Source organism: Gadus chalcogrammus, unplaced genomic scaffold, assembly GCF_026213295.1.
Source record: "Gadus chalcogrammus isolate NIFS_2021 unplaced genomic scaffold, NIFS_Gcha_1.0 GACHA072, whole genome shotgun sequence".
NCBI classification, from domain to species: domain Eukaryota; kingdom Metazoa; phylum Chordata; class Actinopteri; order Gadiformes; family Gadidae; genus Gadus; species Gadus chalcogrammus.
Window position 1 is genome coordinate 323,172 of NW_026613507.1, and position 27,916 is coordinate 351,087.

Genomic DNA, 27,916 nt, shown 5'->3' on the forward strand with positions numbered 1-27,916 from the left:
AAATTGATTACCTTATAACTTCCTTAATGCTTACGTATATTTTATGATAAGGTAAATTGTTTACCTTATAACTTCTTCAATGCTTACATATATTTTATGATAAGGTACATTTTTTACCTTATAACTTCTTCAATGCTTACATATATTTTAGGATAAAGAAAAATGGTTTCTTTATAACTGCTTGTGTGAAAGTAAATTGCTTACTTTAGATTTTCTTATGTGTTAAGATTATGTGCCTTAAAATGTCTTACCATAGGGCTAACTGGTTACATTATATACACTTTTATGTAGTAAATTAAACTCTTAAACATGTCTCCTCGTGGAGAAACATTGGAGGAATACAAAGAACATGTGTCCCTTTAGACCCCATGATGTATGAACACAACTTCAAGCTCCTTGTGTTGCCCCTCGGGCAAAATAAGGGAAACTCTGGAACGTTTATCAAAGGATCTTTTGTTATCAGGAGAGTAAAACAGGGAAATCTGCAGAGAAATCCCACTCGTTCTTGTTCTTTTTGGTTCTTCTGCTGCTGGTGTGGTGCCGTGTGTTCTCGCTCTGCTCTGCTCCTGCTCTTCTGCTTCCAAAAAACAGCGGCCTTCAAAGCAATAGGTTTTTTAGATTAAAAGACTCTGACACCGTAAGCGCTCGGTTCAGACTCTATTTCTTTTAATTTAGATTTAGAAAATCCAACCTCAAGCTCCTCTTGACGAAATGTTGGTAGTTTAGTCCTAGAACCGTCTTCCCGAAAGAAAAAGGCAGCTCTCGGGGTCGTGCGTTGTACTGAGGCACGAGAGTTTGCTTTAACGTTAAATTCCTGGGCTCCACTCGGGAAACATTGGTAGTGTAGTCCTAAAAACCCACCTGCTTTGAGCTCCTCTCGAGAATTGTTGGTGGCTTTTTAGTAGGTTTAGTCTTAAAACACCGTCCTCGAGCCGCTCGAGGACATTTGGTAGTTTTAATAGGATTTCCCTCCCCTCCTTACAAGCGCTGCCTACCCTTCCTGGGTAAGGCTCAATTAGGATCCCCTCTTAGAATTAGCAATAGTTTAGGTTAAAAGTCCTGTCCATTCTTCATCTATTTTCCTCTTCTTTTTGCTGTCTTTTCTTTTCAAATCTATACTCAGTTGTAAAAGTTATTGTGTTTATTGGACCTAAGAATAAATCTACCTGACTACATTTGCAGTAGGTTAACTCAATCGTTCGAGTCCTTTTCCCTGTCGACTCCTCGACACAGGCAAAGCCGAACGACGCGCTCTCCCAGCTGATCCCCTCACGGTGAGTGGCGCATTGTACAGGCAATGGTTGATAGTGACTGACGTGTATAGGGGGTGACAAGGCAAAAAGATACATCATCATTTCGTATTAACTATTATTATTTCGAGAGACTTTGGTCCCGCTAAACGGACGGGTCTGAATTCGTATTAAAAGTAAACTGTTGTGAAGGGACTTAACAGAGTGACCTGGGTCGGACCGGATTAAGACTGAGCCGAGCCGGACCGAGCGCCTCCGTGAAACCGACGATTCACGGAAACAAGCGGGCTCGACCTGGGTTGGTCCCGGGGAGCGTACGTGCGACACCCAGACTCACACACACAAAACACAAAGCACACCCCTGCGGAGCAGTGTGTGTGTGTCGTACGCGATCGTTCCTATAAATCACCGCGAGTGCGGTGCCAACACTCGACAGCACTTATGGAAGCATTATTCGCTAATAAAACAAAAATCATCGGCTGAACACACGAGAACATTCAGTTGGATCCACTGAGTTGTTTGTTACAATTATGCTTCATTAACAAATAAGACAGAAAAATAGTCCCTTACATGTGCACAATAAACACGGGGACTAAAACAATAGAAGCAGCAGACTTTACAAACATCAACAGGTGAGCACGTATCTTTAATAACTGAACATGTTCTGCGGCCGCTTGCTTCCCAACAAAACACAAAAAATCAAGATTCAGTTTAAAGTCATTTACAACATGCAACATTATCCCAAAGAGACACTGAGGCACCCCCCCCCCCCAAAACAAAACCCAGGGAGGAGGTCCGGGAATAATATCGGAAAAACATTTGTTGTTCTATCAATAATTTCTGATTAATATAGACAGAGAGAGATTGTCCGGCCGTCTGTCTGTGGTTTCTTTCTACAACTGACAAAGAGACACTGAGGCACCCCCCCCAAAACAAAACCCAGGGAGGAGGTCCCAGAATAAAATCGGAATAACATTTAATGTATTATTTATAATTTCTGATTAATATATTATCATTCTTAAGGCACTTATGGAAGCATTATTCACTAATAAAACAAGAAATCATCGACTGAACACACGAGAACATTCAGTTGGATCCACTGAGTTGTTTATTACAATTATGCTTCATTAACAAATAAGACAGAAAAATAGTCCCTTACATGTACACAATAAACACGAGGACTAAAACAATAGAAGCAGCAGACTTTATCATGCTATACTTCAAAGAAGAGAGAGAGAGGGGGAGAGAGCGAGAGACAGAGAGAGAGAGAGAGACACAGAGAGAGAGAGAGAGAGAGAGAGAGAGAGACACAGAGAGAGAGAGAGAGAGACACAGAGAGAGAGAGAGAGAGAGAGACACAGAGAGAGAGAGAGAGAGAGAGACACAGAGAGAGAGAGAGAGAGAGGGGGAGAGAGAGAGAGAGAGAGAGAGAGGGAGAGAGAGAGAGAGAGAGAGAGAGAGAGACAGAGAGACAGAGAGACAGAGAGACAGAGAGAGAGAGAGAGAGAGAGGCCCCGCTGACCCCCCTCAGCACCCTTCTTGTGTGTGTGTGTGTGTGTGTGTGTGTGTGTGTGTGTGTGTGTGTGTGTGTGTGTGTGTGTATTTACGGGCGCGCAGGGGCCACGTAAATACCGCTGATGACAGAGAGGAGGAGGAGGAGGAGGTCCTTCTTTTCTACAACCGACACAGAGAGGCTGACCCCCCCCTCCATACCACCACCCCCGGGAGGAGGTCCTCCTGGGTGAAGGAGGACCAGAAGGTGTGGAGGTGTGTCAGTGTGTCTGAGGACCCTCCTCCATCTGGGGACACTCTGTAGAAGGACAGAGAGCCAGCAGGCCGGTCCAGATACACTCCTACTCTGGTGGAGCCAGCGGGGCGGAGAGGGACGGCTGTCTCTGTACCGTTATACCAGACAGAGTAAAGACCATCATAACAATCAAGAACCCAGGACTTGTTGTTCCCTCCAAGCCTGCTGTCACCACCCCGTCCTCTCCTTGTGATTCCTCTGTATGTCACTCCTATCCAAACCCATCCTTCCCACTCTACCTCCCAGTAACAGCGGCCAGTCAGAGCCTCTCTACCCAACACCTGGGGCAGGGAGTCAAATCTCTCTGGGTGATCCGGATACGACTGGTCCTCTTCAACCCGCGTCACCTTCCTGTTGTCCTCAGACAGAGAGAGTCGTCTGTGGGCCGTGTTGGGGTCCAGTGTGAGGTCACAGGCATCTGAAGGAGAACCAGACATGATGAGCTGCTGAACCGCTCTTCATCCTCATCATCATCATCATCACTAGCACTGTTCTCCTACACTCTGTGTACATATACATAGATATGAACACATACATACATGTACATATGTCCTGTGGAAGGGGGGAACCCCCCCTTCCACACCTTCCCCCCGTATGTAGGGAGCTTTGCTCCCTCGCCATTGATGTTTTCCCCCTTGTGAATTTTTTCTAGAAAAAACCCTGATATGTACACATACATAGATACACACACCTCAGCAATAACGTTATGAAAACATCGACAACAATATTATGAAAACATCAACAACAATGTTATGAAAACATCAACAACAGTGTTATGAATACACTCATTCATCACTAGTACTGTTCTCCTGAACATGACATGTGTGGGGGGGGGGGGGGGGGGGTCATGTGATGATAGTTACACTATTGCTACATCAACAACAAACATCTCTCCTTGGATCCAGGACTTACCAAAGACAAGCAGCTCAGCGCTGTGATTGGCCGTGCCAGCGCTGTTGCTCGCCATGCAGCAGACCGTGTTCACGCCGTACCTCCCACCTCTGACGAAGAGGAAGCCCCTCTCCACCCAGGCCTCTGATTGGTCGTCTGTGCCGTCCCTCTCCAGGGGCCTGCCGTTGTGGAGCCACTCTACTGTGGGCTCCGGCGTGCCGCCGGCGTGGCAGGTGTAGCGGGCCGTTTGGCCCACGGGCAACACGTCGGTAGAGGAGTGGAACTCTGTGATGCTGGGGGCCTCCTCCTCCTCCTCCGTGAGCATCACTGAACCTGAAGAAACCAGGAGGAGAGGAGTGAACGTCTACAACACGGATCTAGAGATGCAGCGTCAGACACTGCCTTCACTCTCTCCTGACACCTGTCCACTAGAGGGCGACCCAGGGGATTCACACCCAGTATTCTGGCCTGCCTTTTCATACATGATTGAGTATCACAGCAGTGTCTACAAAGATTACCCAGGGAGGGGAAGTCACTCCACAAAGAGATTAACGGGTCAGGGGCGGAGCTTGAAGAGAAGAACGCCAAACCGTTCAGCAGCTCCAATAGAAACTAGTGCAGGTGAACCCAGAAAGTGTTGAACCTTGTGATCTGACCTCACTAGACCACAATAGAAACTTGACCTCAGTAGACCACAATAGAAACCTGACCTCAGTAGACCACAATATAAACCTGACATTTGTAGACCTAAACACATCCAACAACCCTTCAACTCTTAAAGAGTGTATTTACTGTATCTACGGCACAGAGAACAGAAAGGAGGAACCGTTCTCCACTCATGAACACAAACAAAGTCTACGGACCCTCTTTGTTCCGCTCAGCCTCCAGATGATCCAGGTCTAGGACCTTCTCACAGATCCAGTGGTGCAGTCTGTTACACGGCTCTTCAGACCAGTCGTCCTCCCCTGCTACGACGCAGTCTCTTGCTCCGCCGTCATCGCGTGGTTTAACGTGTCTCCAACCGAGAACCACGAGGAGGAGACCGTGGAGGTCAGTCTGTCACTCTCAGAGAAGAGATGCTGCTGAACAGAGTCTTCAGCCTTACCTTGAGGTCATGGGGGTACCATCCACCCACTTGTGGGTCCCCTCTTTCTCTCGATCACTCAGTCCAATCCAGGAAGTATCCATCAATCTGCTGACAAACGCCTGTTTCCAAAGGTAATAGCATCTGTTGTTAGGCAACACAGATGAACACACACACACACACACACACACACACACACAGACACACACACACACACCACACACACACACATACACACGCAGACACACACACACACACACACCACACACACACCAGGGATTAAAGTGAAAAAAAATCTTCTGACTGAAATTTTATTCGCGCTACAGCCAAGTCACGTGCAGTGTGTGAAACATGTTCCAGGTTAGGTTACTTGACACCTGCTTAAGAAATACAAATGTATAAGACGTCAGCACCAAATGCAGCCATCACGTTTAAATGCTCGACCAATACTGTTTTACAGGAGGAGGATTTTAAACAGCTGTTCTTTTGCATCTATTGCAATTTTTTTGTTGTCTTTTCAATTAGACTCTAAGATTTTTTTTTTGCAAAGCTTGTCTCATATTTTACTCTCTAAAAAAATCAAGCATCTACATAACTTTTCATTACATGTTTTATTTCAAGTAAACCTTTTATATATAAGAAAATAGAAATAAAAAAATACAACAAACAGCACCAGGATTTATCTTATTAAAACAATGAACAACAAACAGAACAAGCATCAAACAAACAACACCAGAATTAAATAACAATTGCAACAACAAGTGCAACTTTGCAAAAAGGCTCATTTTTTTTGCTTTTTGGCAACAAAACCATATGCTTGAAGCTTGGTTACACCGAATGCACATTTTAGTGGAAAATGGTGTGTATATATATACATTTGTATATAATATATTGAATATATATTTAATATATAATCGGGATGTACATTAAAATGCTTGTGTTTTCAGTCAATTTTAACGGTAGACCTTTTAAATACTCACTATATAATTTGACAATTTTACCGGCGTTGACGTATGACGACATAATACACGCGTGTATTATGTCCATGTTCGAAACTGCATACTACCGTACTGCCGACTACATACTGCGCAGTATGTACTGTATACTGCATACAGAGGGGTGTTCCACGAACGGAGGTTTAACAAACACTGAGTTAACGCTGAACTCTAGGTTGATTGACCCTGTGCCGACCAACCCAGAGTTTTCGGTTCCACAGCAGCGGTTATGCATTAGTTCAATCAACTCGGGGTTGGTTAACACAGGGTTGTGCGCGTCCACGCCAAACTTAAAAAGACGTGATGTATGGATCATGGAAACCCTGATCGATATGGCGAAACGGGCCGCTTATTTCAATGAAATGGAACTCCAGGTTCTCCTGGAGAGCTATGACGAGGAGAAGGACATTATCACAAGAAAAGGGAAAGCTAAAACCTCTGGAACCCGGAGAACCAAAGCCTGGTAGCGGATCGCTGACCGCGTAAATGCGTTAGTTACACGTCAAAAGCATGATCCTTAATATTTGAGCCATGAATATATAAATATCCCAGTTAAGCATTCTTAAAGATCCTACCACATAACCCCTTTCTTCTAAAACAATATGTACTCCGATTGCTTCCAAGCGGTCAGAGGATCAAGTATAAAAATGAAGTATAAAAAACATACAAACTGGTAAGCTTTTCCCACCATCGTATTGGTATAAATTTAAATAAGCCATTTTTTTTGCCTTCGAAGTAACGCATGCAAACCGTGTGCTTGCCACAGCGCATACTATTCCAAATGTTTCTTTTTTTGGTAACTGGGTAGAAAACCTAAAAGTGACAATTCATCAACTTCACAGATCAAGATGGATCAGTGCTTGTAATGAAGCCGCCGGCTACGATCGAACATTCTCCAGTGGATGCAAGTCCGTTAGGACTATTTTATACTTTATGTTGTAAATGCCTCTCGGCATAGTACTCAGACAATATTGCTCTTTGTATGATAGGAGGCCGATACAAATCTTGGATGGGTCATCTGAAACGACTGTGATGTGCTCAGCATCTCCAGCATTATAGCCTAGATAAAACTACCATTTGAAAAAAACGGAGGGCTACGCAAATAGTCTGGAGTGAACTGAGGCCAGGCCCTCGATTGGTAGTGTTGGCTATGTAAGGCTATTTAAATATATTAAAGATTTGCGCGAGAATCTATATCTCTCCACTCCAGCAAAAAGTCATCCAATATGCCAAGATGTCGAGCCGTGGTCTTATCAATCGCTCCCGGTGGATTGCACGTATAATTTGCGCTCTGATATCAGCAGTTCTCGCATCAAAAGGGCATGCCATTGTGAACACATGAAATCTGCGGCGAACGCCGGTTGAAATACCCAAAACCGGGTTATGTTTCAAACTTAACCTGCGCAAAACCTGGTCCGACCAGGTTTGATTCAGAGCATATGTTGCTATAGCAACTAACATACCGTGATCCTTTTGGAACGGAAAACCTAGGGTTACAGCAAACCCTGGGTTAACTTACCCGGTTATGTGATAAAACCGGCTTTGTGGAACACCCCACAGAATGTGGGATTCAGTATGCAGTATACAGCAGACCGACTGCACCGCAGTATACAGTATGCAAGTTTCCCAGAATGCATTTCGCGGCAGCGGTAGCGGTAAAGCTGCTAAAAGCTGTTTTAATTCTCGCTTCAGTGCTGTTAATACATCACTTTCTTAAGTTTTAATATTTTTTTATGCGAGAAAGTACCTATTACCCCCCCCCCCCCCCCCCCAAAAAAAAACTCCTCGGATCTACATTGATCTCACAAGTGGCCTCTGTGAACTCCAAATGACGGAAATCCGTCGTAGCGACGGAGAACTTTAATCCATGACACACACACACACAGACACACACACACAATCTCTCTCTCTCTCTCTCTCTCTCTCTCTCTCTCTCTCTCTCTCTCTCTCTCTCTCTCTCTCTCTCTCTCTCTCTCTCTCTCTCTCTCTCTCTCTCTCTCTCTCTCTCTCTCTCTCTCTCTCTCTCTCTCTCTCTCTCTCCATCTCTCCATCTCTCCATCTCTCTCTCTCTCTCTTTCTTAATCACTCACTCACTCACAAAAACAATTGGTCTCTCCCACACGCACGCTCACACACACACACACACACACCAGGGATTAAAATTAACGACGTCCCGTCGTCCCGGGGACGTAATTAATTGTCATCGGGAGGATTTTTATTCTCTCTCGGGTCGACTTCGGGACGAAGAGAATTTTGCGGGCACTGACTTCATTTTTCTGTTTAAGTTTTCAACACTTTCTGTGATGTTCGCGATCGGTGGAAAATACTTATTTAATGGAAAGGGCTTCGTTCAATTGGTTGGCGCGCTCGCGTTTGTGTTGTTCAGTGAGACAGCGGGTGTAAAATCCCCCGTTCGTCAGGCTTTCTTGGTTCACTGGAGAAGGCGGGGCTGCGCACGGAGTCAAAAAGAGACTTCCCGATCTCCAGCCTATGCTGCAGAGCGAATTTAAATCGCCGGCAGAACGGCCTGGGGGTCTTACTCTAACACAGTCATTTATCTAAATTTAATTTATCTAAATTTCATATAGGCTACATAGCAGCTGCATTTCACATTAATCGCAATTATTACATGGGTCTTCTCAATGACATGGAACGCTCCGTTCGCTTGCAATGGGACCTTCACAACTTCCGGCGGTGAATTATATTTGATAATTCACCGTTGCTAAGTATAATCATGAGTATGATTGACCGCTGTCAAGGAAAACAACAGATTTTTCGCCTCTAATGAAGTCTCACTCCGCAAGTACCGGTAACTTGTCAACCCCAGCGTCTTCGGTTGCTAAGCGACGTCAACGTCTTTGGCGGACTATTTCTCTGCTGATCAACACTACGAATGCTGGTGGTATCAAATAAATTGTAAAAAGACACACCATGTGAAGTTATTGTTTCGTTTTGGCAAGTAGCCGTGTAATAAGCGGGATATGTAGGGAACATCGCCGGTCATGATTGAAAATAAGCCCCTTCAGGGCGAAGCAAGTTCGCCCTGTCGGGGCTTATTTTCCCGATAATTACCGGCGTTCTATACACTATCCCTTTTTACATTCCTGCTGCTTCGGGTTTGCCTTTGTAGGCGCATTGAGAGGATGAGCGGGCGAATCCGCTGTCAGTGCCTGTGCATGATACGCAGGTTTATCCAATAAGTGGTAGTGTACCCGCGCACCATTGGCATGTAGGCCTATGCGCGCTTGTCTCTGTGTGCGTCTGTGAACGAGAATGACAGGGAGAAAGATTGCTACGCGGAGATGTACGAACGGAACGATATTTATATTTCAAAATCGCTAAAACGCAGAATCAATTTGTGGCGCTCGGTGTTGATTCTGTGGCGCTTCGTCACACATTGTTCTATGTACACGCACACACACACACTGTGGTCACGTAGATAGACCACAGTTCTGCGAGGGTGTTGCTTGTCATCTGGAAATAAATATATTATTTCATCAACATAATGTGTTTTTATTATATTATCAGTAGGCCTAAGTAACGACTCAAAATGTAAAACATATTTATGGGAAAAATTCGGGACTTTTGGGGACGGTTCAAAATGTTTTTCGGGACGTTTCCGGGACGGTGGTGAAAAAAAGTTAATTTTAACCCCTGACACACACACACACACACACACACACACACACACACACACACACACACCAGTTCTTCTCTGCTGTTGATGACCACCAGGTCTGCCTTTCTCTTCTGACAGTCTTCTCTACTGGCCCTCCAGCCCTTCTTAGTAGTAGAAACACGGTAGAGACTCTTGTCGTGAAGCATCCAGCCCTGAAGCGTCAATTCATCTGTTGAATGTAAAAGAACCTCCTGAACAAACAGAGAACTGCTTATCTTACGGTCTTCGTTACGGACACACAACCCTGAGACCTGACCTTAACAGACCACATAGAAGCATGACCTCAATAGACGACAATAGAAACCTGACCTTAGTAGACCACAATATGAATCACAGAAGCAGAGGGTGTTTTTTAAATGAATGTTAATGACGCGATTGATTTAATAACTTGGATAAAACCCTCACCGAGTTCATCCAGTAAGTGCTCTCTCCCCTCTTTCCAGGGTGACGGTGAGTCTAGGACAGGACAGAGGAAAACAGAAGATATGAGCTCTAAAACAGAACAACATCGTCTCTTACCCTGCGTTCACACCAAAAGATGCAAAAAGTTGACGCGCATCGTGATCCCATTCAAAGTGAATGTAGAGACGCGTTGCTGCTTTGCTGCCGCAGCATTTGCTGCCGAGAAAACGGGCAGCAAAACTTGATTTGCGGCGCGTCTAAATCTGATTTGCGGCGCGGCATGCCCGTGCCCGCTGCCGGGCACGGGCGAAGGGCGCGTTCACGTATTTTGCGGCGCGTCAAATGCTGCTCGAGTTGAAATATTTCAACTTTTGACTCGCCGCAAAACTTTGACGCGCCGCAAAACTTGATTTGACGCGCCGCAAAACTCAGGCGTCAACGCGTTCGGGCAGCAAATGCATCTTTTGGTGTGAACGCAGGGTAAGCATCACAGGACCCACAGCCAACCAAACACAAAGTCCATAATTATTAATACTAATAATTAATATTATTAGTATTAATAATATTAATACTAATTAAAATAGCAATAACTACAGTTATCAATATCATTATCGTTGCTATTATTACAGGTTGAGCGCGCGCATTGCACGCTCAGTCTCTAGTTGTAATTAAACCCATAGCTATAATGTGGAAACCCCAGTCGATAATGTAACACATTTATGAGCACATAATATAATTACATTTTACCTATAATGTTACAACGTATAACATTTAGGTTCAGCTATAACGTAATGAAGCAAGCATAATAATTTCCTCTCTACGTTATGAAGCAAGCATCTTTTGCCCGCCAACGGAGCTTCATGCCAATTCATTGTGAACCACGGCCGAAATAACCACCGTAGCATGTCTTTACCTGTTGTGGAAGAGGGAGGGACGGCGGAGAACCAGACGCAGTCGGTCCATAATATCGTAATGACCATGGAAGAGGCAGTGAATGAAGTATTGATTAGACAGCGATTTATTAGATACCACCGCTAATAAACCGTTGGAACACACAGGACCGGTAACCCTAGCAACGCCGGTAAACAAACCCCTCGAAGCCAAATCCCGACGCACTACGGCCGTCCGGAGGCTCACACAGCTTCTGGCCGTAATATTATATATTACATTTATATCATATTATATACTATTATAGATAGAGATCCGGGAGTGCAAACGGCAACAATCCCTTCTCCTCCATGCTGCGGTTCACCCGGTCGGCACTGCAGGGAACGGTTGGCCGGTTGAAAGCTGATTGGCTGTTACGTTATGTCACTCAGTAGCCGTTGAATGCTGATTGGCTGTCATCACACGAATGTCGCGGTGAAGTTCAAATATTTCAATATCATCCCACTGCAGACACAAATGGGCGTTCTCGTGTGGTGGGGGTTCCCGTTCACGCAGACTGGAACGCCCCCTTCTTATTCTTCGTCGCCTTTCTCGCTGAACTGTATTCAAATGTCAAAGTGTACTACTCCGAAACCATGTAAATAGTGTTCTAAATAAACTTCCAAAGTTTTTCAAATCTTATTTGGAAAATAACTTCACATGGTGTGTCTTTTCACAATTTATTCGTTACCAGCATTCGTAGTGTTGATCAGCAGTGAAATAGTCTGCCGCTGGGGTTGACAAGTTACCGGACTACTACCCATGCAAGTGAACGGAGCGTTCCACGGCATTGAGAAGACCCGTGTAATAAAGGCCTATAATATTTCTGTTTATGGCATAGATTTCTCCTCAGATTAGCCCAATAAAGCAATGAGACAAAAAGAACACAAACGCTCGATCAAAGGCCCGGCCTTTGATCGAGTCTCTACGTTGAATTTGTATGGAGTCATGTCGCCCCTTCGCGTTTGGTGTGGACGCACCTTCACCTGTGCGACAGGCCTGCTATTCTATAGCAGTAAGATGTTTAAAAAAATAACGTCTAACCTGGGCGAGTCGCGGTGTGTGCGTGTGTGGTCTTACCTGGGCGCGTGTGTCGATGACGGAGCCGTTATGTTTGAAAACATAACGTGTTACCTGGGCGAGTGTCGCTGCGGTGTGTGTGCGTGCGTGTTTGTTCTTACCTGCGCGTGTGTCGATGGCGGAGCCGTTACGGTTAAAACATAACCTCTTACCTGGGCGAGTGTGTCGCTGCCTTTGTATTGGCTAGTGGTGTGTGTGCGTGCGTGTGTGTGTGATTCCGTGTATGTTTGTGCACAGCTGCGTATGTGTGTGGTGTGTTTGTTCGGTGTGTGTGGATGCGGTGTGTATGTGCGTGCTTGCGGTGTATGGATGCGTTTGCATGTGCTGTGTGTGTGTGAGAGCTGCAGGCTGCTTGGCACGTGCACACTGACCAACTTGAGTAACTGGTGCGACAGGCCTGCTATTATATAGAAGTAAGACTAGAGTGTCCGTGTGTGCGTTGCCTGCGCTCAACCTCTAGTAGTTTTTAAACCCATAGCTAATAATATGAAACTGCCCGTTCAGCATGGAGGCAGAACGGGTAGAACTCATCGCCATCATCTTAAATGTTACTGTCGATATTCTATTTAATTTCTGAGCGCATAATGTAATATAATTAAATATTAAAAAAAAGAATTGCCTATAATGTTACAACGTATAATATATTGGTTCACCTATAACGTAACGAAGCAAGCATAACAATTTTCTCCTAACTTCATGAAGCAAGCATAATATTTTTAAGTTTGCCGTATTTGTATATCAGAAGATTCGACCCTGAGGGTTTTTCATACTTGATGCTTTATTTGCGGGCATCGATGTCGTTCAGACAACAGCAGAATCTAGGGGGGTGGGCTTGCAAAGGGCGGGATTGGACGCATGGTCGAAGTTCGCAAGAGGCGGGATAAATGCGGCCGCTGACACTGTAGTTTGTTTTGGTTTGACCGCAGACAGCACGGAGGCAGAACGGGCAGAACTCATCGCCATCATCTTAAATGTTACTGCAACGATGCATCATATATATTCTGTTGCATTCACAACATCCGAAGAATCGATCAATGAAAGATTAGAGCATGAGTTAGAGACAAATTCAAGAAAAGACGAAGAAGAAGGGTGTCGCGAACGATACTGGAGAAGGAGAGTGTATTTTATTGCTTAAAGGTCCCATGGCATGAAAATCTCCCTTTATGAGGTTTTCTAACATTAATATGAGTTCCCCTAGCCTGCCTATCGTCTCCCAGTGGCTAAAACTTGCGTTCGGTGTAAAACGAGCACTAGGTATCCTGCTCGCCTCTAAAAAAAATGGAAGCTAAGGAGTGCTGATTTGTAATGTGGCCCCATATGGGCGTCATAAGGGGCCAAGTTACCTCCCCTTTCTCTGACTGGCCCGCCCAGAAAATTCGGCCTGCCAATCAGACAATGAGCTACGACCATGCGAGCGCCACATGTGTGGTGCTTTGTAGTTTGGATAACCGTTCTGCTTTGATGCTATGGCGCATAAAACGTTGGTTCTTTGACGTCCCTAGTAATTCCACAACCAGACTGTAGTTGGGGTTATCTCCGCCATGGTTGAGAAGGAATTGGGGGAAAGGAACTTTGGCTTTGACTCCCTGAAGTACATGAACCATGACATTGAGGAGAAAGGGATTGATTGTTGTATGCTTCGTCATTGTGAAACATCCACTGTAAGCAGAGCGCATGGTACCGTGGCCTCAAGCTGCTCAGGGCCACACCCCCACCCTCCTTCTTGACCCGCCTCTCTCCTCCTCATTTGCATTAAAGCTACTGGCACAGAAACGGCACATTTTGGGAAAGCTCAATGTGCGACTGGCTCGTAGTGGCTGTAATTCTGCACCACGGCTGAATTTCAGGAACATCTTCAAATACTGTGTTTGGGGCCCACTAATACCTATATTAAAGCATCCATGAAGTAGCATGCCATGGGACCTTTAATTTCCCATAGCACAAACACTGGGACAAATGCAGTTGATTTCTTGTTTAAACAGGGTGAGAAAACAGGGAGTGGAAGGATGCGACCATATAATGTTCAGCTAACTGTTGGGTTACAGGGGGATTTGTTTAATGGAAAGTGTAGTAGACTATGCATGCAAATCAATCATTCAATAGCTTTTACTGTTATTCAGGGCTCAAAGTGCATTGATACTAAAAAAAATGGATGGCAACTACTATTGGTTAGTTGGAAATAATAATAACAAACAGCTGAAAAATGTGTTCATGTTACAACAGCTAAGGCAGCAACCTACCTAACTATAGTGAACTAAAGCACAGGCTTGTGTGGGGGGGGAGGGTGAGGGGGGGGGGGGTTGTGAGGGCTAGATTACAGATTGTACATTGGCTACCTGACGTGAGAGATGTTTTTTTTTTGTTAACAGAAGAATGCGTCATTGAGATTAAACACCTCTTCAAGTGATCTGGCCAAGACAAGCAGCAGTAGCCTATAGTCACACATAGCCTACACATAAAACATAAGAAAAATAAAACAACTAATACAGTCGGCAGGGGGGAGGGGGGATTTCAATATCCCAAGACATTTCTGGAGGCTCAAGGAGATGGAGAATATTTAAAGAAAAATAAGGTTTTGCAAAAAAGTGTCTTTGATGGACATAAGGCTCAGGTGGGAGAGTGTGTCGACGGCGGGGCTGTTATCTCAATCTTGCCGTTGTCTTGAAACATCTGCATCCGCGTGTGTGCAGTGTGTGTATGCACGTGCATGTGTGTGCGTGTGTGTGTGCATGTGTGTGTGGTGTGTGTGTAGGCGGTGTCCTGCGCTGCCCTTGTCTTGAAACGCCTGCATCAGCACGCCCGTGTGTGCAGTGTGTGTGCATGTGCTTGTGTGTTCGTGCACGTATGTGTGGATTGTTTGTGTGTGTGTATGCTGTGTTTATGGGTGTGCGTGCGGTGTATGTGTGCTAACCCTATTATTATCACTAAATCTAACAAAAACAATATTTAACATTATCATTGCTAATAATACAATCAATGATATGATTATACTGTATTGTAATTCTATTCAGGAGGATAGGATTTAGACTCACTGAAGCGCAGGGAGATGAGGAGGATACTCAGCAGTCCGATGCTCACAATGACAGTGATGTGAAACCATAGAGCTGTTCAGGAGTAGGACACACACACACACACCCACACACACATACTGGTTTTCATCACTCATGAGGACGACCTTTATAATCATCACTTGTGAGGACCACCCTTTCCAGAGGTTGTAGAGAGCTGAAAAAAATTCAGTAAACTTGCCATAGCTTAGTTAACCTATACACAACTTCAAAACTCTGAAATGATGTTTCAGAGTTTTGTGATGGTTTAACCAGGCTTTATGGGGACTTCCGGAAGAACCAGTAAACATGCTTTCAGGGGACATCATTTACATAAATTAGAATATTTCACACAGATTATTTGGTGACTAATGGGGACCTGATTGTACATAAATATATATAGCCCGAGGAGAGTATATAGAGTATAGCCAGAGGGCCAAGGTGTTTTAACCTCTCAATTTCCGAGAGCCCCTGGAACCAGGGGCGGCCATGCCCTCTGCAAATGTTCCTCTTGGCCATCCACCATCTATATGTGGCGTGATACCAACTTATTTCATGATATTACCGTGCACTATGTGTGTGTATGGGTTTTTATTTTACCAACACCATCGATGCCACCCTCACACATGGGAGGGATCTCCCAAACAGGTGTGGGTCCACAGTAAATAGCACCAGAGACGGATGGAGAATTAGATGCATTGATACTTTATTTTTAAAAGTATACCAGCACATACATACATTAGCATAGACACACATCACGCACAGACTCGAGCCATCAGAGTGCGGTTAATACATGTCAGAACCTGCTGGTGTATCCTTGTGGGCCAGGAAGAGGCATCAAGATACAGAATAGTCACAATATAAATGGAAGTCACATAGACCTCGAGAGAATAAGTTCGACCTCTGAGGCTCCGTTTCCCTCGGTCAAATGTCTATATTAAATAACATGGCGTGTTTGAATAATCGTACATAACAAAGTCTGTAGGTTGCGAAGAAAAAAAGGGAAGCTGCATCACGTTTTGTTCTATACACTTTTTCCATCTAGTGTCGACTGGGTTTTTGGAATGTCTATGCCGTTAAAGTAGCATTAATAATCGTTAGGATTATTACGACGATTATTAATGCTACTTTAATGGCACCGACAATCCAAAAACCCAGTCGACACTAGATGGAAAAAGTGTTTAGTTCAAAGCGTGACGCAGCTTTAACTTCTTCGCCACCTACAGATTTAGTTTAGTTAGACATTTTTGGCACAGTGCAAGCATGTATTAAAGCCTTTATGTGCCTCTCGACGGCCTTTATCTCTGCTGGCTGCCATGGTTCCCTTTTGAGTGGAGCCTTTCCTGTAAATGAGTAGAAAAACAGATGTTTACATGAAAGTATCAGGAAGGAGATACAGTTCCTATAAGTTTCATGTCCTGCATCAACAATCCTCAGTGATCTGCTCATTAGTACACCTTATTGTAAAGTGTCAACTAAAAACTTTTTATTGTATTACATGCCACACACTTTCATTTAGAGACTATAATATTAATTCCTTATTTTTGTTTTTTAGCAACAGTAGCATTATGTCTTCGATATTATGGCAGCTTTCTTTTTCTTATTTAACATTATAATTTTCTTGTCATAATTCCTTTGTCTGCAATCTTTCTTTCATCTTCAATTAATATATGTCCTATTATCTGCTTTCTCAGCCATCTGTGAAGCACTTTGAACTGCACTAACTGTATGAAAGGTGCTATAAAAAAAATGATTGATTGGAGTGTTCCACTCTCAGTCTGTTGGTTGACTCCTGCATTAACATGCATCCAAGTAGCCATGAAAATTAACGTCATCACAGGGACAAACAAATAGGTTAGTTGAAACACGCAAGAGGAACTACGCCTCACCTAGAAAGCAGACGAGACCAGGCGGTGGTGCAGAAAAGCTGCAATCGAGTCAGTTTACAAAGAAAAGAAACAGACCGATTCCTGCAGCCTTCAAAAGAATATACAGGAAAACTTCAGTCTTAAGTCAAGAGATATCTACATCCTGTTAGATCCACTATAAAAGCAGCAGAAAATAAGTTTGCAATTATTATATAGCGCACAAGATGTTTAACAAATTGAACCTACATTGAACAACATGAGACTAATATTATGACATAACATTTGTATTTTCTAGATCACATGGGGCCCTATCTTGCATCCGGCGCAAGTGACTTAGTCACTGGCGCATGTGTCGCTGCTAGTTTACAACTGGCGCAGAGCGTTCTTTTCCCACCACCGCCACTCGCCGGTAAATTAGGGATTGATCATGCGCCCCAAGGGGCGGTTCGGCAGAAGGAGGAGGCAGGTTCTGGCGCCAACGGTATTTTGCCGTTTCTGAATGCCATTGCGCTACTGACCAGGAAATACCTGGTTTAAAGTCAGTGGCGCGTTGTTCAGATGCTATTTTAAAGAGCCCATGCCATTAAAATCACATTTTTCCTGTTGTTTGTTAAATAACATAGGTCTGAATAAGTTTGTGAGCTGTGGTAAGTTTGAAATCTATGCAGTTTGTCTGCTGAATGCAATAGGCAATGAAAGGAAAAAGGCAGAAGAAATGAGCCAATATGGATAAGGCGACACTGTGACGTAGCGTTGTCAAACTATAATTCATGGCCCTGCCCACTTGGTTGGTTCGTAACCACCCACAAGAATTCTGAAGGAGTCGTGATTGAGCTAGTGCTAAATGCTAATACGTGTATTGTAGTTGCTTAGTTCGTAGTAACAGGCTAGTTACAGAATTTTGAATGCAATGGCAGAACGACATCGAAGTACATGAACTGCGACATGCTGCCTGCCGCCGGTTGCCGCGAGGCACCACCGCCCGGCAGCGGGCAGCCGGGCGGTGGTGCCTTGCGCCGGCAGCAGGCCGCAGGCAGCGCGCGGTTCTGTCTACTACAGATTGATGTGGAAGTGGAAGAACCAGAGACGTCGGAGAACCCGACGAAGTCCTTTGCGATTCATTATATCGTCTGGAGGTGCACACAGCTTTTGGCCGTGATAATATGTATTATTTGATATAGATATCTATGTATTATATGATATTATTTAGATGTAGAGCCCCAGGACTGTAACGCAAGTGTTGTACACTTCCTTGTTATTTGGATAACCGTTCTGCTGTTGGTGTGATGGCGCATTACACGTCGGACTCTCGTCTCTGGTATTTCTACAACGAGACTCGTAGTGGGGGTTATCTCAGCCATGGTTGAGAATGAATTGGGGGAAAGGAACTTTGGCTTTGAATCCCTGAAGTACATGAACCACGACATGGAGGAGAAGGGGATTGTTGGCCGCGAATGTATCCCGCTTGAGCCCTGCTTCCCGCCGCCTCGGCAGCGGTCAGCGCTAATCACCGCCTCCTGAAGCGGTGGTCCATCGGCAGCGAGGCTCCGGCGGGAGACGACCGCGGTCAACAATCCCTTTCTCCTCCATGTTGTGGTTCATGCCTACTTCAGGGAGTCAAAGCCAAAGTTCCTTTCCCCCCAATTCAGAAGACGCGGTCGTTTGAGATTCATAATAGCCTATCGTCTGGAGGCTCACACAGCTTTTGGCCGTGATAATATATATTATGATATAGATATCGATGTATACAATGGGTTTCTAAGAGCCATTGCGATACATCTACCGTAAACAGAGCGCATGGTACCGTGGCTACAAGCTGCTCACGGCCAGGTGATAATATATATTATAGATTATATGATATAGATATCTATGTATAATATGGGTTTCTAAGAGCCATTGCGATACATCCACCGTAAACAGAGCGCATGGTACCGTGGGCTGCTCAGGGCCAGGTGATAATATACATTATATATTATATTATATTATATTATATTATATAGATATCTATGTATAATATGGGTTTCAACGAGCCATTGCGATACATCCACCGTAAACAGAGCGCATGGTACTGTGGCTACAAGCTGATCAGGGCCACACCCCCACCCCCCTCCTTGACCTGCCTTGACACGCCCACCGTAACCAGAGCGCATTGTACTGTGGCTACAAGCTGCTCAGGGCCACACCCCCACCCCCCTCCTTGACCTGCCTTGACACGCCCACCGAAACAGCGCGTTTGGGGGAAGCTCAATGTGCGACTGGTTCGGAGTGGCTGTAACTCTGCACCACGGCTGAATTTCGGGGACGTCTTTGAATACTGTGTTTGTGGCCCACTAATACCTATATTAAAGCATCCATAAATAGCATGGCATGGGATCTTTAAGGGCGCATGCATACATGCGCATGCGATGCATACGGATTGCTTGTGCACCTCGCGCATACACTTTGCTTCGCCCATCTACCTAGCCGCACATTCTTGGTAAATTATTTGGGAAAGAACAGCTGATGCAGCGGTAATAAGTTGTACTTTTAAATCAATGCATCTGCAAACACCGTACAGCAAACACATATTTTCTTGACATATTGTAGGCCTACATGCCCATAACTTTTAGGATTGATGAGTATTTGATCGTGAATAACATTGTTTTACCGCGAGTGAGTGTTAAAAAGAATGAATGAATGCGGGGGCGCGTGTGTGCTCTGTTTAAACACACGCAAACTAAACACGTAACGCATAATACAATCAATGGCAATGTCTATTACCGCGGGGACACATGCATATTAGGATAGCATACAATACTGATAAGAAACAAAGTTTATAATGTATTGCGTACATCATTAAATAGAACCACAGTTACCGCATAACATATGTTATATCATATACGTTTTCTTTGCCGAAATTTATTTGAGGACTCAGCATTTCTGAAGTTGTGGAAGAAAACCCCTTATTCCATGTGTGAATTAGGCCATATTATTTGGCAATAAACTGAGCCATTTGCAGTTTGAAATTCATGTGGATCTGTCTCATCGGAGACTGCAGACGCGCTGTCAAAATATCAACTCGTCCGATTCAAATGCGCTCATGGCTCTTAAAGGGGATGGGAGCTGGCACTCTCATTGGTTTGTTGGACGTTACGCCCAAACCACACCTACGGGTAACTAGGCTGCTTCAGACCAACCCTTTTGACACTTGCGCCGCGACGCAAGTGTCATTTATCCGCCTGTAAAATAGCGATAGCGCCGTAGAACTGCCCACATAGCTACTTGCGCTTTGCGCTTCCCACTTGCGTTTCAGACCGTTAAAATAGGGCCCATTGTGTTTGTTGTCCAAACTAAGAGTGAATCAGCATCTACTGAGCATCAGCAAAGTGAGGTGTCTGCACAACGCCCAAAGATACTATCTACCCCAGTCACAGTCTGTTCACCCTAATGCCACCTGGCAAATCCTATAGAAGTATCTGCTGACGTACAACCAGACTAGAGAGCTGGGAAGATTGACACTCCCTCATAAAAATGTTTTCATTTTGACTTATATAACCTCAAATTTGTACTCTACAACATTACGTTGTCCAATAAATTACGTTACTCCGATATATAAATCAAAAAGTGTAAAAATTCACCTTTGGAAGAACATGGCTCACAGCACAGACTGTAGAAGATGCTCCATCTTCTGCTGGTGGCAGTTTGCGTCTCTGTTTTGCTGGGATTTGATTCCCCCTCCGTGCCTCCAACAGTTTCCTCTTCTGATGATTGTATGAAATTCATTAATATATAATATTTTTAAAAAGATATGTCAAATTTGCTAGAACAATGCAGACCAAAAACAAACACAAAACAATGCTGCAAGTCTCTTGGGTCAAATACATGCCCACACACCATTAGTTGCCTGAGAAGGAATTCTACTGTCATATTTTGTCCTGCTTTGTCAAATAGACTATGCCTAGTGGGGACATTTCACTCATCTTGAATAAACCCTGCTGAGTGGGGACATTTCACACACCTGTACGTTCTCCGTTATCAGATACTTAACGTAACATTACACTGAAACCAAACCATAAAAGGTGCATTGTGGGGACGTCGTGAACGTCCCAGACTACAGCGACATTTTGCCCCGGGAAAATTACTCATCAAGGTTTAGATGTGTCCTACATATCCCTTAATCATTAGCCTTATACAAGCATTAGAGAAAACAGTTTGGCAGACCTGATGCATAATAGATTCCCCTTATAATTATCAAATTTAATTAATTTACCTGTTTAAAGAAAACGAGAGCAGATGTCAAAGGTGACTATAAGACACTAGAGGTAATTATTAGGTGATGGATATGAATTACCTGGTGACCAGTGTCCTCTAACCAGGCAGCTTCATCCCACTTTGGCTCTGACATGAGCACAGGCTGGGAGCTCACACAGTGCGTGTCAGGTTCCCATGTAGTCATCTGCAATTTGATACAAAAAGTAAATCAGTCAATTTCATGTAAACACTGCATAATATTATATTATTTTAAGACATTTTCTAAAGGACATGTCTCTTGGGTCAAATACATGCCAACACAGCAGACTAGTGAGAAAGAATTCTAGCGTCATATTTTGTCCTGCTTTGTCAACCTCTGTCTGCTGTCAAATAGACTATGCGTAGTGGGGACATTTCACACATCTTGAATAAACCCTGCTGAGTGGGGACATTTCACACACCTGTACGTTCTCGGTTATCAGACTTAACATAACATTACACTGAAACAAAACCATAAAAGGTGCATTGTGGGGACGTCGTGAATGTCCCACACTACAGCGACATTTTGCCCCGGGAAAATTACTCAACAAGGTTTAGATGTGTCCAACATATCCCTTAATCATTAGCCTTATACAAGCATTACAGAAAACTGTTTGGCAGACCTGATGTATAATAGATTCCCCTCATAATTATCGGATTCTTTTAATTTACCTGCTTAAAGTAGACAACAGAAGACGTCAAAGGTAACTAGAAGACACTAGAGGAAAACATTAAGTGATGGACATGAATTACCTGTTGACCAGTGTCCTCTAACCAGGCAGCTTCATCCCACTGTGGCTCTGACATGAGCACAGACTGGGAGCTCACACAGGACGTCTCAGGTTCACATGTAGTCATCTGCAATTTGATACAAAAAGTAAATCAGTCAATTTAATGTAAACACTGGATAATATTTTATTCTTTTAATAAATGTTCTACCTCTTGGGTCAAATACATGCCCACACACCAGACTAGTGAGAAGGAATTCTACTCTCATATTTTGTCCTGCTTTGTCAACCTCTGTCTGCTGTCACATAGACTATGCCTAGTGGGGACATTTCACTCATCTTGAATAAACCCTGCTGAGTGGGGACATTTCACACACCTGTACGTTCTCTGTTATCAGATACTTAACGTAACATTACACTGAAACAAAACCATTAAAGGTGCATGATGGGGACGTCGTGAATGTCCCACACTACAGCGACATTTTGCCCCGGGAAAATTACTCAACACGGTTTAGATGTGTCCTACATATCCCTTAATCATTAGCCTTATACAAGCATTACAGAAACTGTTTGGCAGACCTGATGCATAATAGATTCCCCTCATAATTATCTGATTCTTTTAATTTACCTGCTTAAAGTAGACAACAGAAGACGTCAAAGGTAACTAGAAGACACTAGAGGAAAACATTAAGTGATGGACATGAATTACCTGTTGACCAGTGTCCTCTAACCAGGCAGCTTCATCCCACTGTGGCTCTGACATGAGCACAGACTGGGAGCTCACACAGGACGTCTCAGGTTCACATGTAGTCATCTGCAATTTGATACAAAAAGTAAATCAGTCAATTTAATGTAAACACTGGATAATATTTTATTCTTTTAATAAATGTTCTACCTCCTCTTGGGTCAAATACATGCCCACACACCAGACTAGTGAGAAGGAATTCTACTCTCATATTTTGTCCTGCTTTGTCAACCTCTGTCTGCTGTCACATAGACTATGCCTAGTGGGGACATTTCACTCATCTTGAATAAACCCTGCTGAGTGGGGACATTTCACACACCTGTACGTTCTCTGTTATCAGATACTTAACGTAACATTACACTGAAACAAAACCATTAAAGGTGCATGATGGGGACGTCGTGAATGTCCCACACTACAGCGACATTTTGCACCGGGAAAATTACTCAACACGGTTTAGATGTGTCCTACATATCCCTTAATCATTAGCCTTATACAAGCATTACAGAAACTGTTTGGCAGACCTGATGCATAATAGATTCCCCTCATAATTATCTGATTCTTTTAATTTACCTGCTTAAAGTAGACAACAGAAGACGTCAAAGGTAACTAGAAGACACTAGAGGAAAACATTAAGTGATGGACATGAATTACCTGTTGACCAGTGTCCTCTAACCAGGCAGCTTCATCCCACTGTGGCTCTGACATGAGCACAGACTGGGAGCTCACACAGGACGTCTCAGGTTCACATGTAGTCATCTGCAATTTGATACAAAAAGTAAATCAGTCAATTTAATGTAAACACTGGATAATATTTTATTCTTTTAATACATTTTCTAAAGGACATGTCTCTTGGGTCAAATACATCCCCACACACCAAACTAGCGAGAAAGGATTCTATTTTGTCCTGCTTTGTCAACCTGTCTTCTGTCACATAGACTATGCCTAGTGGGGACATTTCGCACACCTGTACGTTCTCCTTTATCAGATACTTAACATAAAGTTTCACTGAAACAAAACCATACAAGATGTATTGTGGGGACGTCGGGAACGTCCCAGACTACAGTGACATTTGGCCCTGATTCAGATGCCTCCTGAATATCCAATGTTTTAATATACAATAGAAAAAATGATCATTTATTGAAATTGATTTATATAGTTTCAAACAAAGATACCATCAATCATTAAGTTATTCCAAGACATTCTTGAATTGTATATACCTTAACACTAGTTGTAACACGTACCTGCTTTCGCCATGGGCAGTCCTCTCCTCCATAATTATGTGCAATTTCTTCACCATCTTTTATGTCTTTGAGAGCAAAAAGACAGAGGTGTGTGCTTCCTGCAATGTCTATTCTCTTCATCCTGGCATTGGGATGTCTGTGGTCATCGTTCACCAGGCGGCCGAAAGAACCATCTTCCTTCGAGGCGTCAATGCTTTAAAACCACAAATAAAAATAGAAAAAATATTATTATTACTTTTCATTAAAACATCATTTACTAGCATACAAGATCACAGTTTTACATGAGTTATTGATTGAGTAAGCATATAAGTTAACGTCACAATGGATTCCGGAAGATTGACCCAAATGCAGGGGATGACAGGCAGAACATTTCCATAGATATAATGACTTAGATATCGCCTAAGCTGCGCTGTTCAGTGGAACGTTTGCGTCAATGGTAACATATAAATTGTAAAAAGACACACCGTGTGAAGTTATTTTTTAATTTTGGCAAGTAGCCGTGTAATAAGCGGGATAATGTATAGAACGTCGCCGGTCATTATCGCAAAAATAAGCCCCTTCACGGCTAAGCAAGACACCTCCGCTTTCGCGTCGGTGTCCGGTTCGCCCTTTGCCCGATAATGACCGGCGTTCTATACATTATCCCTTACACACATATAAATGTCTGTGTTGAAAGATTAATGTTAGAAATAAAACAACCCTTGCATTGCATTTTGAGGGACTTGTGTCTCAGCAGCAGCATAGTTTATACTTTCCTGTAGTTGGTAGCAGGCTACGGCAGCGGCGGATTAGTAATTATTGGATTAGTTTTGTTTAAGCAAGTGTAACGACTTCAGTATAAGGTAGTATAGTTAAGGTGCAATTTAAAATCTTACCACCATGTTTTGCCTCCCAACTTGAACGCGTACAAAAATCCAGAACATGCAGGGTTATAAATTCTTCTCTTTTGAGCTTCACCTTCGCTTATCAAATCTCCCCTGTATTCCACTATAAAATCTCCTTTGGAGAATGAACCTATGGCGAACACCCCACGCCCTGCAAAAAAAAAGAAAGACATCTTTAATTAGAACAGGAAAATTAAAACATTCCATTTTCAGCCCTTCACAACAGATGAAGAGTGAAAATAACACATAAATTGGCTTCCTAAGAAGTTTTGCAATTATAATCATGTTTCTTAAATACAGTATAATGCTTGGGTATTGGCATCAATTACCGACATACGTGTAAGCATAGCCTCTCTTTGAGACGCTGGTCAATCATTATAGTAGAAATGACAGTAAGATTAATGTAGCTTATTGAATACAGAATAAATACATACAAAATACAGTTATTTTGGTAAAGTTCATATTTATGCTGTCAGATTTCACTGTGACCTTAAAAATCGGTCTTGGTTTATTCTACTGTATACAGTAGGACAGAAAACTCACTGGGCAAAATCACACTCTGATTTAACCAATCTACAGTACAATAATAAGTGTAATTAAATCACATTATTTAGACCTGCTTACCTAATGGAGAGAGGAATTAGATATGGTATCACTTTAAGACACGTGTTTTGTAATTTATTATCCCACTTCCACCCTTTATATCCATCCATCCATCCATCCATCGATAGAAACCATATTTCATAATTTTACCTTTTATTGCATTGATGTACTTCACCTCCAGTTTCCATGTTTTGTCAGTCTTTAAACCGACATGGTGACAGGCATCTGTGAGGGGACTGATTCTTGGTGGCATTTCAAACTGCAGAGAAATACAAAAGTGAAATCGATTTGACTTCAAGTTAATTTCCCATGCATGGGATGATATAAAGTTATTATCTTTTTATCTTATCTTATCAGTTCTAGTTAAATCATACTACATGAGATGCATTCAAAGTTGGTAGCTGAATAACACATTTACATTTTGTGAAATGTTAAGCATTTTCTACGCTTGAAAAAGTGCACTGTCGCCGGAGCTCCGGCTACAGAGCCCAGGCTGCGGATGGTAATGCTGCGGATGCTAATGCTAACTAGCTAACGTTACATGTGCGTTTGGCTAGCAGTCAACAAGCAGACCATTTTAAATAAACGGCTACATGATGCATAAAGCTCTTGCTATTACACGATATTTCAAGAAAATGGTTGAATACTTACTGAACACGCCACTTGCTCCGGGTAAATCTTTAATATGCATCAAATTCGAAGGTTTCACAGAGATAATAGGCTCTTCTTCTAGATTGAGGTTGATATGAACCTGAAGGTACATTTGACTTCCTGTCTGATTTCACATTAAAAGCAAACGGCCAAAGTCACAAGCCCCTTGCTAGCATTGGAAGAATGTATTGTTTGGACAATCGGAAATATATGTTTAATCTTATTATTATTATGGAAAAATACCATATCTATAAATTCTAATTCACTATTAAGAAGTCATGTTTTATTGATTTTACTATATCAAGCAATATATTATTTCAATCGAACACTCAATTAATTATAAAGCAATTACAATTCCTATAAGTTGTATTTTGTATTGAATAAAATTGCCAATGCTGTAAACATTGAACCGAACATGCATGCGTTCTCCCCGGACGGCCACCGAAGAGGCAGTCACGTCAGAGAGCGCGCAGGTTGCCAGCAATCAAGAGCCATGGTTAAAGCACCATTCTGCTGTCGCAAATACAAATATCCCTGATATATGTAGAAGACTATTTATTTTACAGTATTTTGTGTCATAACCATTGTTTGTATTGTAAACATGCGTGCGATATTCATAGGCAGAGTTTGACACGATCGCCAGGGTAGGCAAACATATTTTAAACGACAATGTCGGCACAGTAGCCTACATCTAAATTAAAGAAACCACACAGCACCTAGTACTTGAAAATCTGATATTTTAATCTAGCATCTGCCATAATACACTGCATAAAATCGGTTTCTGACAACTTTGCATTGTCCCGTTGCACTGGCTTATCAATTTACAGCACCAGTTAATGTGGTTGTGGGTTACTCCTAACCACTGGCGCAGGCTAATTAGGCATTACTTTTTCTTAATACGCTTTAAAACATGCAATGTACACGTGAACTTGTTTTGTGTTAAATTGAGAACTCGTTGATATCTAACTTACTTTGTGCACACAAGCACACAATTAGAACATGCTAAAGTAATCTGCCTATGGCGATATATAACTTGCGTCTTCTCTGCACAACTTCTTAGCAATGTAGTTGGCATCTATTGCAAATAAACGTTTCCAATAGCCTAATTGTTGATTAACACTGAAAAAAGTTCTTAGTTTGTGAATTCATACATTATGGGGACCAGGAAGGGGCGGTACCTACCATATTTGGTAGTGGTGTGTGTGAACTATTAGTTGCAATACCAACTTGGGATTCTAGGGGGCGATAGTGAGAAATCTGTGTGTGTGTGTGTCCCGAAAATAAAAACAGAAATTTGTGAATTATGGGCCAAAGCTAAAAATCACACAGGCACCTTCAGATTGACTCCTGCATTCATTTAAAGCACTTTCCCTCATGGGGACCTCGATTTTGGTCCCCATACTGTCAGAGGTCCCCACGGCGTGACTGTGTGAACAGATCGATGTCCCCATAAGTATAGGAATACAAGAACACACACCCACACCCACACACACACACACACACACACACACACACACACACGGTCACTTTGGCAAAAAAAAACTTAAATGTATTTGGAGGAAATCATACTTTTTTGGATCATTGTTTTGGACTGGATTATTTATTTTAAATTCTCTATAAAGGGGCACCTACCAAATCTTCTCTTCCTGGTCTCCTCCCGGTCCAAAGACGTGTCCTCAGGTTCCTCAGAGAGTCCAGGGTCCGGTTCAGAGATGGTGACCATTGTTACTCTCTGACGGCTTCCACGGCGTCTGGACTTAGCCTT

At 43.1% G+C, this 27,916-nt stretch overlaps 1 protein-coding gene and 1 long non-coding RNA gene across 5 annotated transcripts; both read right to left on the reverse strand.

Moving 5' to 3' along the window:
- Positions 1-9,703: 9,703 nt before the first annotated feature.
- LOC130378357 (uncharacterized) lies at positions 9,704-12,636 on the reverse strand. The gene is made up of 3 exons (XR_008894663.1): positions 11,022-12,636; positions 10,112-10,162; positions 9,704-9,875 (listed from the first exon to the last, which is right to left on the reverse strand). It is a non-coding gene; the product is annotated as an uncharacterized LOC130378357 (long non-coding RNA).
- A 2,607-nt stretch (positions 12,637-15,243) lies between these two features.
- On the reverse strand, positions 15,244-27,592 carry LOC130378356 (uncharacterized). Of its 4 annotated transcripts, XM_056585137.1 has the most exons (11): positions 26,152-27,592; positions 25,651-25,759; positions 24,889-25,048; positions 24,014-24,206; positions 23,424-23,528; positions 22,737-22,841; positions 22,053-22,157; positions 21,361-21,465; positions 20,648-20,770; positions 17,052-17,139; positions 15,245-16,505 (listed from the first exon to the last, which is right to left on the reverse strand). In XM_056585137.1, exons 2-10 carry the CDS (start codon positions 25,751-25,753, stop codon positions 17,101-17,103), a joined length of 1,038 nt encoding a protein of 345 aa, XP_056441112.1. In that variant the 5' UTR covers positions 25,754-25,759; positions 26,152-27,592; the 3' UTR covers positions 15,245-16,505; positions 17,052-17,100. The 4 variants fall into 4 exon arrangements, with proteins under 4 accessions (XP_056441111.1, XP_056441112.1, XP_056441109.1 ...); XM_056585136.1 differs by having other exon boundaries at positions 15,244-17,139; XM_056585134.1 differs by lacking the exon at positions 17,052-17,139 and having other exon boundaries at positions 15,247-16,505.
- Positions 27,593-27,916: the final 324 nt, after the last annotated feature.

Bases quoted from the DNA above. Each gene is read 5' to 3' on its own strand.
- LOC130378356 (XM_056585134.1), bottom strand. From the start codon at position 25,753: ATGCCACCAAGAATCAGTCCCCTCACAGATGCCTGTCACCATGTCGGT. The intron at 23,529-24,013 runs GTACGTGTTACA...ATCAAATTGCAG, and splicing joins ACTGCCCATGGCGAAAGCAG to ATGACTACATGTGAACCTGA. The intron at 21,466-22,052 runs GTAATTCATGTC...ATCAAATTGCAG, and splicing joins TAGAGGACACTGGTCAACAG to ATGACTACATGGGAACCTGA.